The 14,851-nt window shown below is 34.8% G+C and overlaps 3 protein-coding genes across 5 annotated transcripts in view; 2 read left to right on the forward strand and 1 right to left on the reverse strand.

Annotated features, from left to right (window-relative positions):
• The window catches only part of LOC136027298 (angiogenic factor with G patch and FHA domains 1-like), an 88,664-nt gene extending 88,161 nt beyond the window's left edge, over positions 1-503 (forward strand). For both annotated transcript variants that reach the window (XR_010617566.1, XR_010617565.1), the window contains one exon: positions 101-503. The gene's annotated coding sequence lies outside the window, so the exon portion shown is untranslated. The remainder of the gene's footprint in view (positions 1-100) is intronic.
• Positions 504-4,892: 4,389 nt separating this feature from the next.
• Positions 4,893-14,851, forward strand: part of LOC136027303 (RNA exonuclease 4-like) — an 89,130-nt gene continuing 79,171 nt past the window's right edge. The window contains exon 1 of one of the 2 annotated variants that reach the window (XM_065704413.1): positions 4,893-5,046. The gene's annotated coding sequence lies outside the window, so the exon portion shown is untranslated. The remainder of the gene's footprint in view (positions 5,047-14,851) is intronic. The other variant, XM_065704414.1, reaches the window with a different exon arrangement.
• On the reverse strand, positions 11,796-13,631 carry LOC136027719 (uncharacterized). Its single transcript, XM_065705173.1, has one exon. The coding sequence runs from the start codon at positions 13,629-13,631 to the stop codon at positions 11,796-11,798; it is 1,836 nt and encodes a 611-aa protein (XP_065561245.1).

Consider the following 14,851-nt stretch of genomic DNA (forward strand, 5'->3'; position numbering starts at 1 on the left):
ATTTGTGGAAAGATAGTACTAGCGTTATCTTTTTTTTTGTACTCAAACTTGATTCTTCCAAAGAGTAAGAACCTAATCTTCAATTTTTGTTCTAATATAGTATGTTTCATCCAAGTACCGTGGCCAATTACACGTACACCTGGTCTTTTTGGGGCAAGAAAAAATTATCGACTAAAGCAGAGAAGAAAGAAAGTAGAGCGGAAATGACGGCACATTCAATCATAAACATTTATGAGTTCCGTATAAAATGAACGGCTACTAAAAAACTAGCGATAGGCAAGTTTTTTTTGTGTCTACTGTCTTTTTTTACATCCTGTTACAGCCTTTGAGGTAGCTAAATCTTTGAAGATGAAATGCCGCTTCGGCCAATTCTGCGTTTTAATTAATTCCCCTGATTATCCCATCATTTCTCCCAGTGTTCTTCATTTTCTTGTATCAGCTGAGGTAGTCCAAAGTCGTCATATTATACAATCCAAATTTAATAAAGAAAAATGCGAAATATATTTCATGTCTTTTTACTATTGCTAACTAACATGAATTGTAAAAGGAAGACTTTCATTTGACATTCAGGAGAAGAAAAAAAAACTTGATAAGAAAAGTTCTCAGTTCTGACTATTTTCATATGTTAGAAAACAAGATGAGGTGCATTTAGAAAGCCAGAAACTTCTAAGCATTGTGAGAAACGAACAAGATGCAGGTATGTAGTTTGGACAATCGATCTAAGAAAAATTAGTGATAACATTTTTGGTTTTTGCAGAGAAAAAATCAGTTTGTTCAAGAAGTCTCTGATTGGTTCAAATTACTAGGATAAGCGAAAAATAAGGGAAGCTGCGAAAAATTAAGGTGCAGATTAAGGAGCTATGAAATTTAGGTTATCGATAAAATTGCGAGGATCTGGAAGATGCAGCCGTCAGGAATAATAGACACCATAGCAGCCAGACGGAATAATAGACGGCATAGCAGTCAGATGGTATCCTAAGATGTAAAATTGGCGTAATTAAACTAAAAGGAGATAGTCAGTCTAGAATTGTCCTTTTTAACGGTAGAGACAGGATCTTAATTAGTCATGGGAGAAGTGCTAAGTAGAGCCGGGCAGAACACCTTGAGAATTTATCAAAGGGTGATTAAATTTTAAGAAATGATGTAGAAAGAAACGAAAAGATTTCGACTCTTTGGAAGTGAAAAAAGATTTATTTTGCAAAGAGGAGTTAGAGACAGTCCTAAAAGGACTAAAACTGATAAGGCCTTTGGCGCTGATAGAGTCGTACATGAGTTTTTGAAATATGGTGGAGGTGAGTTAGGGATAAGATACTGGGGACTTAGTAGATAATTTTTGAAAAGGATTAGTATTTAGTGATTTTAGATAACTTTACTTAGCCCCATAGTAAGAAATGTGATAAAAAATAAGTTTTGTATTTGCAGAGGTATTAGGTAGGTTTCTGTAGGGAGTCAAATTAAAAAACGAAAATATTTCGCCACATTGGAAGAAGATTTATTTTGGAAGAAGTTAGAGACAGGGCTAAAAGGACCAAAAATGATAAGACCTTAGGTGCCGATAGAGCCGTAAATTAGTTTTTAAAATATGGAGGGATTGAAGAATAGTACATTGGAGACTATGAATATAACTTTTGAAGTAGGGAAAGTAACTATTGATTTAGGAACACTTTCGTTAACCCCTTAATGAGAAAGACGATAAAAGTTAAGTTTAGCAATTGTGGAGGGCATTAGCTAGATCTCTATAGGAAGTAAATTACTTACAATGATGATACTAAGCACACTAATAGATGATTTAATAAACTTCTAAGAGAGAAAAAGTGTGGTGTTAAGAAGGAAAGAAGAAGCGTTAATCATTTTTTCAATTTTTGGAATAATAAACAAGAAATTCTTAAACCATTAGACCCATTTAGTGTTCAGTTTTGCTGATTATGAACAGGCCTTTGATTCAGCTCATACGAAAGCTTCAGAGAAAAAGAAAGGCTTAGGAGAAAAAAAAAGACAAGAGAGGAAAGTTTGGAGACAATAAACAGAATTATTCCTCGTCGTAGACCAAAGATAGCATTGGTCTAGTATGTCCTTTGAAAGGCAGCTTCTCGTGTTCTGTGTGGTATGCCTAATGAATACAGAGGTAAAAGCGAGATAATATTGGTGATGTTAAGGGAGAAAGTGAGGTTTGCTGATCTGGTGTTGAATCAAGACTTATTCTCTTTTATATTCCCTCTTATTCCTGGATTAGCTTCGTGGACTTTGTCTTAGGGAAAATCGTTTGTCTAATGGATTATCTCTAAGGACTCTCTCTATTAAACAGAAACCTAAAATTCTCCGAGTTTTAAATTCGATTTAATGGGGAACTTTCCAAGTAGATAATTTGAGTCTCTTCAGATAAGAAATTTTTTCGTGAGATATGTGAATTTGTGAATGTTTTGAGAGCTCAGGGCGCAGGAATAGGCTTGAAAAATAATGCTATGGTTTAATATGGCTTAAAATATGAATAAATAATGGTGAAAAGGTGATATGAGACAACAAGGGAGTCGGTCAAGTTAATAGCTTCACTTGTCTGGGTAGCATTACTAGTAAAAAGAAAAATAGTCACGGCGCAAGATATGTTTTCGCAGCCGAAAAACAGTTTTAAAAAATCAGTAGAATAGAGCATACGAATAAGAAGATACATCTGTGATCTCAAATTAGAATATAGGAAGCCACGGTGATGAAAGTGGTCAAATACGGTCCTGAAGTGCATGGGCTTCAACATGCTTAGGAAGATTTGTTAAATATTTTCCTAAGGAATTATCTAAGGGTAGTTTTAGGTGTTCATTTAACTGACCGTATATTCAACAATGAGTTTTACAAAAAATGCGGTTCAATCCCTCTTTCCAGGTTTATAATGAATGAAAGGTAAAAATGCCTAAGCGGCGTCTTACGGATCAAGGATGACAGTTTGCCAACTAGCGTGCTTTTTAGCCGTTTGTCCAGAGCCAAACGAAAAGCAGATTGTCTCCGAATGGAGTGAGAAGGGGTTGTAAGGACGGATTTCAAGGGAAAAGCGAAGAGCGAAGCCTTGAATAGGCTGAGAATGTGGGGGAGCCTACGTAGCTGTGTTGACCTTAAGAGGCTTAGTGCTGCAATTATATTTAGTAGTAGTATTGGTGATTTAATTGTTATAAAGAGCTATTAGCCAATGTTACGTAATCTAACTCATAACAGATTTTGCATACAAGCTAAAATTCAGCTAGATTAAATGACACTAAAAACGCAAAATTAGCCTTGAATTTTTTTTTTTAAAAACAGAGATTAGTAAGATTGATTGAATCATTACACTGACTGTTTTAATTTGTCAGTGAAAGCAATCGATCATTTCAAAAGTAAGCATTATAAGAGTAATTAACCACTGGACCACTCTTACAGGTCGTAAGAAGTTGTTCGTGAAAAATAAGAAACTATAACAACAGATTAGTTTTATTTGTAAATATCCAAAGGAAAGGGAAGCTGACTTATGAGATTGGCTAGTAAATATTATTGCAAATTGCTAAATTGCAACAAAGCTAAATATTTGAAAGTTTACCATATTTGTATTGTTCTGATTAACTTATCTAAATAGACTGGCATTATTTAATTGAATTTTAGCTGTAATTCAGCAAGGTTCTCAAAAAGGATTTCACCTCATGAAATTATGATTTTCAAAATAGAGAAAACTATGAAATTTTTAAGTTTTGAGAACGTAATAATTGAATTTGGCAGGAAAAACAACTAGCTAGGAACTCTTTCCACCAGTCGATTTGATTTGTGTCAACAAGTCTAGCCATTCTTACCTTCTGGTAAATGTCGGTCTTACAGCTTTCCCCTAGTCCCTAAAACTACATGGAAGACCAGTTAGTTTCGCTAACGACTTCGCGAATAACTTCCTTTCTATAGACAGGACACTTCACAATACTACAACTAATAACTGACCGTAGCACCAAGCCGCCCGAGGCCAACTCAGCTACGCAGGCTTCTCCTCCAACCCGACCTATCCAAAGCCTCCCTCTTTACACCCTCCCAGGAAGTTTCCATGTCCTTTAAATCTTTATTTATGACGCCCTCCCACGCCTGACGAGGACGAGCTGCTTTCCGTTTGGCTCAGAAGATTGACCAAAAAGGATAATCTTTGGCATTTTTTGTAATGGCTGCTACATTTTTTGTAATGCCTACTGTTTGAAATACGGTCAGTCTGCCGAGTACCCAGAACAGTCCGTAGGCAATTTCTCTGGAAAACATCTAGCAAATCTTTATCCGCTTTTCGGAGCGTCCATGCTTCAGAGCCATATTTGACCAGTGTTATCACTGTAGCTTCCTATATTCTAATCTTGATTTGCAGACTTATCTTCTTATTCTTGAAAGAAAAAACTTACTGCGAAAAAACACCCTGAGCCTTGGGTATTTTACTTTTAACATCTTCACTGCCCCCACCGTCTTTACTAATAGGTAAACATATTACAGTTCATATGATTGACCTACCAATAAAGTGAACATACCACTCGATGTCTTTTTTTATATTCTTTACGAATATAATAATTGCTTTTATCGCAAATTCAAATTTAAGCACTTTTTGAGCTAAAAATATGACGAATTTTAAATTAAAGTATTATGAGTTATCGGTGGTTTTTGACAAAATAATACTACAGTTTCTCAGTGCCAAAATCATTTATAGTTACGTCAGGTCAAAAATTACTTAAATTTGAATTTGCAACAGAAGCAGTTGTTATATTCGTAAAGAGCATCAAGAAAGGCATCGAGTGGTATTTTCACTTTACTACTCAGTCAATAATGTGAACTGTGATACGTTTATCTACTAATAGCACTACCAACTTTTTCGCTTGGGTCAAAAATATAGATGGCACTCACTAAACTTATTAGTGGTAAATTTTAAAGTCTTCAGGCGAGGCATTGCGAGCTGAAACAACTAAGAAACCTCTTGAGCCCTAGAAGGAAGAGCAGAGGAACCATCCACTTTAATTCAGAGTTGAAACAAGACGGTTAATCAAAATCACCAGGCTTGAGAACGAGATTTTGGTAATACCTTGGATAATATCACTATTTTCGTGGAAAAACTTAGATAATGAAGAAAATTTATTGAATTTATGTTCCAAAGCCTAGCCCTACTTGAACATAACATAAGCTGTTAATAAATTTTTTGAGGGTCAAATAAAATAATTGTGCTTTTATATTTTGCATCCAACACTGTTTTCAAATATCATGGTTGTTACCATGATTTGCCCCCTTTCTCCCATTAATAGGGTCTGACATATCCATAAATCATATATTCATTGCTGATAAATTTACAAGATTTTTGTTAAAGAGGAGTTTTATTGTTGGTAAATTTGTCATCAAATAAAGTGAGCATACCACTTGATGCCTTTTTTATTTTCTTTATGAATATAATAGCTGCTTCTGCTGCAAATTCAAAATAAAGCACTTTTTGAACTAACCTAATCTAATTATAAATGATTTTGGCACTCAGAACATATAGTATAGCCTATTATATTTTTTAAAACAACTGAAAATGCATAGCCTACTTTAATAGAAAATTTGGTATCAAGGAAGAAGAAAATGACATAAAATTGTGAAAGTTATTTATCCACCTTAATTATGGAAAATAAGTGCTTGTAGATTCTATAACATTGAAAAGGTGGATTTAAAATGAAACAGTAAGTTTGAAACCAATGTTTTAACCCTTTTTTTTATACCCCAAAACTAGAAATATTTTGGTCATTTTCAAGAGCTCAGAAACTGCTTAAAATTGATTTTACATTAGAAGCAATTATTATGCTTGTAAAGAATATAAAAAAAGGCATCAAGTGGTATTTTCACTGCATTTGTAAGTCAAAATTATGCATAACAAAAAATTTACCTTATCCTCTAGTTACTCCATAGCATCACATCACTTTGAAAAGGAATACCACTAGATAGCTAGTAGAAAATTGTACAGTTTATAAATAGAGAAAAAAATTAATCTAAGATTATATACAGAAGAACCATCTAGCCAACTAGGTTACTAATATGAATAACAGTGTATATAGCCCTTTACAAAATATTTAAATTACCCAAGCAGTTGGCTATGGGACCTCACCTATATATACATTTCAGACTTAATTAGCCAACTAGTAAGCTAATATTAGAATTGTATATACACTATTAAATTAGCTAATTAGTCGGGTATTGATATTCTAGGTATTCATAAGCTTTACTTTAAAATAGCCAACTAGTCAGTTATCAATAAACTTTCTAAAACACTTATAGAAGTGGCTAACTTGTTGGCTATTAACATCCCAAGTAGGCTATATATAAGCTGTAGTTTAATATAGCCAACTAGTCAGCTATCAATGAAGTTTTTAATACACAGTAGAATTAGCTGACTAGTTTGGTATTGAAGTCTTAGCTATATATGCATATTTAGATTGGCCAACCAGTTGGCTATTAGATCTCACCTATATATAGTATACACTTCTGCTGAAATTAGACTACTATTCAGCCAATAAGAGAACTATATTTACATTATAGAATTGGCTAACTAGTCGGCTATTAATATTTTATGTATATCTAAACTTTAGCTTAAAATTGCCCACAAGTGAGGTATCAATAAAGTTAATGTATAGATTGGCCAACCAGCTAGCTGTTTGGTCTTGCCTATGTATACACTTCAACCTGAATTTGCCAACTAGTCATTTAATAAGAGAACTGTATATACCTTATAGAATAGCTGACTAGTTGGCTATTAATACCCTTGTGTATATATAAAATTTAGTTTCAAATAGCCAACTTGTCAGCAATCAATATCATTTCTAATACACAGTAGAATTAGCTAACCCAGTCCCAAAATATTGGCAATGACAGGAGAGGACATTCAAAGAAGCTATTGAATCCATCTGGCAAAACTCAACACCATCAACAGTTTTTCTCCTGCTGTGTATTAAATCATTGGTATAGTCTCTCAAATAAAACATTCTCAGCACCCAATAATGAAGCATTCAAGAAGTCATTGGGTGTTAGCACCATAGAATGGTGCTCCCTGGAAGTACTAGTGGGATGCATTTGATGTTTAATCATTCACATCATCAAGTATGGACCAATTGAAGACAAAGATAGATCTTAATTTGCTCTAAACTGCAAATTAAGGTAAGATAACTAGTTTGCAATTGTTTTGATTTGCCAGTTAGTTGGCTATTAGATCTCACATAAATATACAATTCAGCTGGATTTAGTTAATAAAAAGGGGTAAGAAGAGGATTAGGGAAATAGGGTTTGGAAAAGAGATAGCCAGGATTAAGAAAAAATGCGGTTATTTTAGCATAGTGTAAATTATAATAGACTTGAAGTGCCAATCAATTTAGATTTTCTCTTTACCATGATTTTACTATGATTGTGTAGGATGGGCTCATGGATATAGAATATCTTTCTTTCTTCTTGTCATCTCCACATAACATTTAGACTATTCAGCTAATATCAAGACAGGTATCCACCACAGAGCTGTATAAAAAACTGTAGTTTAAGTCTAAAGATTCTATAGGGGGGGGGGAGGGTCAACAAGTTAGCAGAATTCGGTTTTGGGAAAGAGAGCCATAAAAGGGCATTAGTAAGCCAGGGCTACCTGCTGTAAAGAGCAAGTACACTTGCAAACAGCTTTCTTTTTGAAAGGAAGGAGGCATCTGGTGGTATCTCCATTGGTAAGCCACTTCCAGTACTTAAATCAACAAATTCAGCAAAAATGTATTTTCAAATTTATCATCCTAAGGTATGCATACTACAATAAATTTATTTGGGAAAATTGAATAAAAAAGGATAGTGCACTTATTCAAACAAAACAAGAATGAACAATATCTTGAGATTCTTGCAAACAAAGAGCATGTTTATGAGTAACTGGGTAAATATTGTGCTGGTCTTCTTCCACTTGGCAAAAAGAATATATTATTGATAAAGTTTCTTTCTCTTACAATAGGTTTTCAAATTGGCAAGGCTTCTTTTTTCTGTCGACCAATTTAAAGCTAAGAAAGCCAGGCAAAGGTTTTTTTTTAATATAGTGGAAATAGAATTGTTCAACCAAACATTGCCAAAAACAATTTTAGCTAACAAATCATAGAAATGTATTAATTTGGTGGGACTTTCAAAAATGCAAAGAATAAACAGCAAGATAGCCAACTAGATTAGTTAACTAATTCTTCTGTATAGGCTATTACAAACTCTATTGATAGCTAACTATTTGGCTACTTCAGGTTGAAAGGTATGTATAGGTGAGATCTTAACAGCCAACTAGTTAGCTAATTCTTCAAGTATATAAAAAAACATTATTAATAGTATCTAAACTAAAAGGAACTAGCTTATGAACCTAATCGGATTATTTTTTGTACTGTACCGTGTTAGATTGCGCAATTAACTTGCGGATTTAATTGTGAGGGATTGCTCACTTCATACAAAGTAAGTTATTATTTATCATAGTGTATAATTGAATATATTGGTGTTATCGCTGATTAAAAACTGTCATATTTACTTTTGGTCAAGTAACCTTGAATTAAGACTGATTAACAGTTCGTGAATCTGCAGTGTTTTGTCGGAATAAATGACAGGAAAAAAAGCCCCTAAGGCTACCACCCGAGAAGGATACTCCCACTGAAACCCTTAGCCAGTCGCCATTCCAACCTACCTCTAAAACTCTTCCTAGAACTCCCCCAACTACGCGATCCAAAACAGTTAGCCACTTGTCAGGAATTCAGGCCTTAGCCAAAACTAACTCCAATGAAAGAGGTGAGACGCCTGGCAAAAAGAGGAAAAAGGATAAAACTCGTTCGCCAGTGATAATGCAACCCCTCTCTTCAAGTGTCCCAGAAACTAGTGCTCACGATTATCCCAATCATTATTCTGTCTCAATCAAGAAAACCAATGGCCAAACCTTTTCAAAAGATCGAATTAGGAAATCTTTCTGATCCCCAAGGTAAATTTTGAATCTATTTTCAAGCAGGACGAGTCTATTGATATTTACTTTAAGTCTTCGCAGGCGGCAGACCATCTCCTGTCAAAATCCAAAGAAATAATTCTTGATGGCTCAAAAATTTTAGCCACAAAAAAGATGTGGAAAAGTTACACAAGTCTGTGCTGTATGGTGTTGATACCAGTGTAAAAGTGAAGGAAATACAAACTGAACTAATAGATTCTTCAGGCCTTCTCATCAATCCTTCAACTGCTTTAAGGCTAAGTTTAAACAAAGAAGGTTTTCTTCACCCAAGCTGTTCAATCCTCATTTCCTGCAAAGTTGAGCTAAGTAGAGAAATATTCTTGTATGGTATGTCCCTTTCTTACAAGATTTATAAGCCCAAGCCCCTACAATGCTCCACTTGTCTGGCCCACGGCCACAGCAAAAAACACTGCAAACAGTCCCATCTGTCTTGCCTTAAGTGTGGGAAAACAGGCCACGCAATTAGTGAATGCCCTGAGTCAGACCCTTTCTGCAGAAATTGTATCCATAAGGGACACACAGCCCTCCAAAAACAATCTTGCTTGGCTCACCAAAAGCGAGTCGTAATCCTTAGAACATCTGATAAAATGAACCTACCCTACTCAGTTGTAGCTGCAAGAATCCCTTGGCAACCCACACCCCATCGGCCCAATAGAAGCCAAGCAACAGTTGCTGTAGAAGATGCAAAAACAGTATAATTTCCAAAAGAGGCAAATAATGTTCATGCTTAAGGTTCTAGTCAGTCCCCCCATCCCTTACCTAAGTTTACTTCAACATCCTACCCTTCAAAAGATTCATCTAAAAGTAGCCAAGAATGGCAAAGGCTAGCAACTTTTCTTACAGTCAGTCACTTAATTGAGGTTAGTAATGAAGCTGAGGAAATCAAAAATATTCTCAAGAACAAGGCTATCACTGAACTCCTAAGTGATGACATCTTACAAACAGCTATAGCTCAATTATCCTCCATGAAAAAGGACATAGATTCCACATCAAAGCTAGTTAAGCCTGTAGACTCAACTGCAAATCAAATTAATACAGGCTCTGACAACGCCACAACCCCCAAGACAGTAGTCGGTGCCACTGCCTTAGTCAAAGGCAAGAAATCTAAGAAAAAAACGGCAAACTTTCCATCCCAGTCCAAAATTACCACCAATGATATTTCGTTGGCTGAAGAAGATTTCCAATATTCTAATCAAGGAGATGATGAAACTCAGACCACAATGGATATCTTCACAATGGATATCTAAATGTGTACTATAAAAGATTTACGTTTCTCACGAATTTATCACTGTGCGATAATGTTGTTTTCAACTATTACGATGACCAAAATAATTTGCCAACCAGCCCCTTAGCTAGCCCCAATAGCCCTTTAAACCAAATTAACTGTGAATATCTTGACATTTTTGATTTTGTGAAAAATGTCAAACCTAAGCTAATGGAAGAGCCCAAACTTAATGTAATTTGCTTTAACATCATAAATATACGGGATAAGTGGGCTAATTTTAAAGGCTTAATTTTAATTAATGGTTACTGCCCTTTCGACGTAATTGGAATAACGGAAACGTGGTTTTCAGAAATTGATGATAATAATGAATTTTCCCTCCCTGGCTTTCAAGCTATTCATATTGAAAGAAAATTAACCAAGTCCTCTGGCGGCATTTCTCTTTACATCCAGTCAAGTCTGAAATTCACCTGGCCTTTAGACTGTGAATCCTTATTCTCGCAACCTATAAATAGTAGATGCATTTATTCAATAATCGTAGACATAAGTGTTAACGAGAATTCTTCTATTTTTTCATTATTTTATAAACCCCCCCCCCCTCATTACCGGCCCCTTTCTTTTGTAATCTGTTTGATGATTTTTCTAGTTTTATTAATTTACCACAAAAGAAGGCAATAGTTTTTGGGGACTTCTTTGTTTGTTGTTGGTGTAATTGGATGGAGCTTCCAGAATTTCTTCTCTATGCTCCAGGATCTTTTTTCTGTTTTATCATCAACCTAAAAAAAAAAAAAAAAAAAAAAAAAAAAAAAAAAAAAAAAAAAAAAAAAAAAAAAAAAAAAAAAAAAAAAAAAATCTTCACAGTCATGCTTTGTCATACTGATTAATCTACAAAACACAAACTAACAATTAATCTAATACCCTGTCAAAAATCATAAAATATCAAGTAACTGAATTATAAATACAATAATTAAGATAGTCAAAAATTTAGAAAGTGCACAAAGCCATAAAAATTATAAATAACAAAATCATTGCACTTCCTACATAAAGAGGGATGTCCTACCGTCCTTAGGAAATCCCTCATTGTAGTGGCGTCATAAATTACCAAAAAATAATTTAAAAAAACAACAATCAGTACACTTTCATCATATATATAACAAAAAATAAAATTATCAATTTTCAAATATAATTTAATTCAACAGATTGACAACTTGCTTTCATTAACAAACATATATAAAAACAAGTGGTAAATCCAATACCAACAAAGAAATAAAAATAAAACTTAAATATATACCCTCAGCAAATAAAAAGTAAACTAGATTATATATATTTTGACTATTCAACCATAAAAAAATAAAATAATACAAAATCCAGTAAATCATTCATGCTTACACAATTTTATATTTACAATATTGATTTACAATTATTTAACAGGGGAGGAAGAACTGAACATTTTTTACAATACAATTCATGCATTGCCATACACCCACATATACTACACTTTTCATTATTTTACAAAACATTAATTAGGCCAGTATCCTTTACATATTGTCCTAAATACTTAACTGTCTCCCTTTGTTTATTCTTTGCAACCTTTCATAACAGTTCTTTTATTCTGAACTGAATACCACTCTTTATTACTTGTTCTTTTAGTCGTGACCTAGCAGTCTCATACTTTTTGCATTCCATAATTATATGTTGTAAATTTTCCTCCACTCCACAGACATTGCAGTCAGGTGAGTCTGTCATATTCCATCTTTTCAGCATCTTTTTCGTCTTTACATGCCCAGTCCTCATTCTGAATATTATGTCTGCAACTCTTTTTTCTGGATGCTTCATTTCATGATTAATGTATCTGTATTCAGTGATTTCTAGGTACAAGTTCAGTGATCTTTTCCTGAATTCTTCCAGTTCAACTTCTTTTAGCTTCTCAGCTATCTTTATTGTGGTTTGGATATGAGGTAAAGGTGGATTTTCCGTTGTTTCTTTCTTAGTAGCATCCTTAGCCATTTGGTCTGCTCTTTCATTTCCTGATACACCTACATGGGCTGGGATCCATATCAATGAGACACAGCTTCCTGTCTCCTCAATCATTCTTATATTTTGGACAATATCCCTTGCCATTGTTGGGGCTTGCTCGTGGGCTACTTTGAGGTACTTTAGGCAAGATAAGGAGTCTGTACATATTAGGTATTTTCCTTCTTTTCCCTCTCTGACTATTTCTTTTATTGCTGTATCAATAGCAAATAGCTCGGCCATATAAATACTTGTGTGGTCCGACAGCCTATACTGGGTTCCTAGTTTTTTATAATCATCCCATATGCCACAGCCAGTGCGACTTCCTATTTTGGACCCATCTGTAAAAAAATTCCTGTAGTCTCTGTAGTTTTCCAGTTCACTCAGTGCAAATTGCAGCAGGGACTGCTCAGACATTCCTGATTTTTGTCCTATTTCTTCATGGATTTTCCATGAGATATTTCTTTCTAGTCCTTCAATTTTGTTTGTCTTGTCAGTTGGAATTGTGAGAGGTGAGATGTTTGTTGGAAACTCCTTCAGAAGTTTGACTAGAGATGGTGTGTTGTGAATTTCAAATCTGTAATCCATGAGGTATGGGTCCATTATGATCTCATTTTTGATGATGTCCTCTTGTTCAGTTCCCCTCTCCTTTAATAAATATTTTGCCAGAAGTATTTTTCTTCTTGTGGGTAGTGAAGTCGTTGATGTTTCAATATGTAAAGCTGGGATTGGTGTTGATTTTAATGCATTTGTTGTCCTTCTTAGTGTCTCATTCCATTTTGCATTTAATTTTGTAAGGATTGTTTTCTTAGCAGATGCATATACCAGAGATGCATAATCAATTTTTCCAAGGATTATTCCTTTAGAAAACTGCATTAGAACATCCCTTGGGACTTCATACTTTTTGTTACATATTGCATTAATAAGCATTTGTCGTCTGTCTACAGCTGTTATGATTTCTTCTATATGTTTTTCCCAGGTCAGCTGACTATCAAGGAGAACTCCAAGGTAGCGGACACTCTCTGTGCATCTAATTTTTAATCCATTCAGGAATATATCTGGGTCTGGTGCTTGTCTTTTTTCACTGGTGAACATCATCATTGTTGTTTTCTCTTCTGAAAGGATAATTTCTTTCTCAGCTGCCCACTGTTCTATGAAATTTGCTGCTTTTTGTGCATATGTCTGAATTTCTTCTCTTTGTTGGCCTTCAACTGTAACAGCTAAGTCATCTGCATATAGGTATATTTTGGCTCTTTGGAGGTTATCTGCATTGGGATCACTTATGTATAGTGCAAATAACAAGGCACTGAGGACTCCTCCTTGGGGGACCCCACTTTCCATATTCCTTATAGTTGACGATGTCCTTTTTATCCTTACTGAAAAAGTTCTACTGGTTATCCATTCCTGAAGCCACATACTGTACCTTCTATCTACTTTTAGTTCTTGAATTTTTTCCTTAAGTTTTTCAATATTTACTTTATCAAATGCTGCTTTAGCATAAAAAAAATTCCACAAGTGTGTCTTTTCTTCAAGAAGCCTTTTTTTACATGATGCTCAAGCCTTATTAGGGTGTCAGTGGTACTCCGGCCTTCATAGAATCCACACTGTTCAATTTGAATATTGCCTTTCAGAGCCTTTATAATCTTTGCTTTTATTGCCCTTTCAAGTAATTTAGCAAGGCATGATAGTAGAGAGATTTGGGAACTTCAATTGTAATTTACTAAATGTTAGCAATAATAATGATTGTGATACCTTCTTTGAAACATTCACCTTAAGTGGTCATCTTCCCACAATCCTTTTTCCTGCTATAGTTGATCCTATGAGGTCTACAACAACTGTAATTGGCAACATTTTTGTATCCACTTCCCTGGGAATCCACCTGTCCTCCAAAATAATATCTTCTGACCTGTCAGATCATTTTCCAATCTATCTCTTCCTACCCTTTCTACCAGCTCCTCAACCCTCTAGAACTAATACCCCTAGAACTAATAGGTATAATAGAATAGATAATACTATGAATATGAACCGGTTCACGGATCGTTTGAAATCCTTCAACTGGTCCAAGGTTTTGGATTGTCCGGATGTTAACTCAGCCACAAACGGTTTTACACAGGGACTGAGTGATCTTATCAGTTCAACCTTTCCAGTTCGTAAATCAAATCGAAAAACTACCCATATATGCCCCTGGATGTCTAATAGCCTGATAATCTCTTCATACCAAAAAAATGGCCTATATAATAATGACCTATATGCAAAACAATTGCATTTATTGCTGATTATCTAAATGGACGAACTCAGCAGGTTGTTGTTGGTGAAGCTATGTCATCCTCAATTGATGTGTTAAGTGGAGTCCCCCAGGCTAGCTGCCTGGGTCCAACTTTATTTTGTTTATTTATTAATGATCTGCCTTCCTCTGTTCAGCATTCTACTGTCAAGATGTTCGCGGATGATGTAAAACTTTATCTACCAGTACGAGACCAAAACGATGTGCAACTTTTACAGGAGGATCTTGACTCTCTAACTTATTGGTGCGAATCTAATTCCATGTTCATAAACCCTTCTAAGTGTGTTGTTCTACACTATGCTCGTAAACTTCCACCTGTGCATACTTACCAGCTGTCTGGCATACGAATCCC

Source organism: Artemia franciscana, chromosome 5, assembly GCF_032884065.1.
Source record: "Artemia franciscana chromosome 5, ASM3288406v1, whole genome shotgun sequence".
NCBI classification, from domain to species: domain Eukaryota; kingdom Metazoa; phylum Arthropoda; class Branchiopoda; order Anostraca; family Artemiidae; genus Artemia; species Artemia franciscana.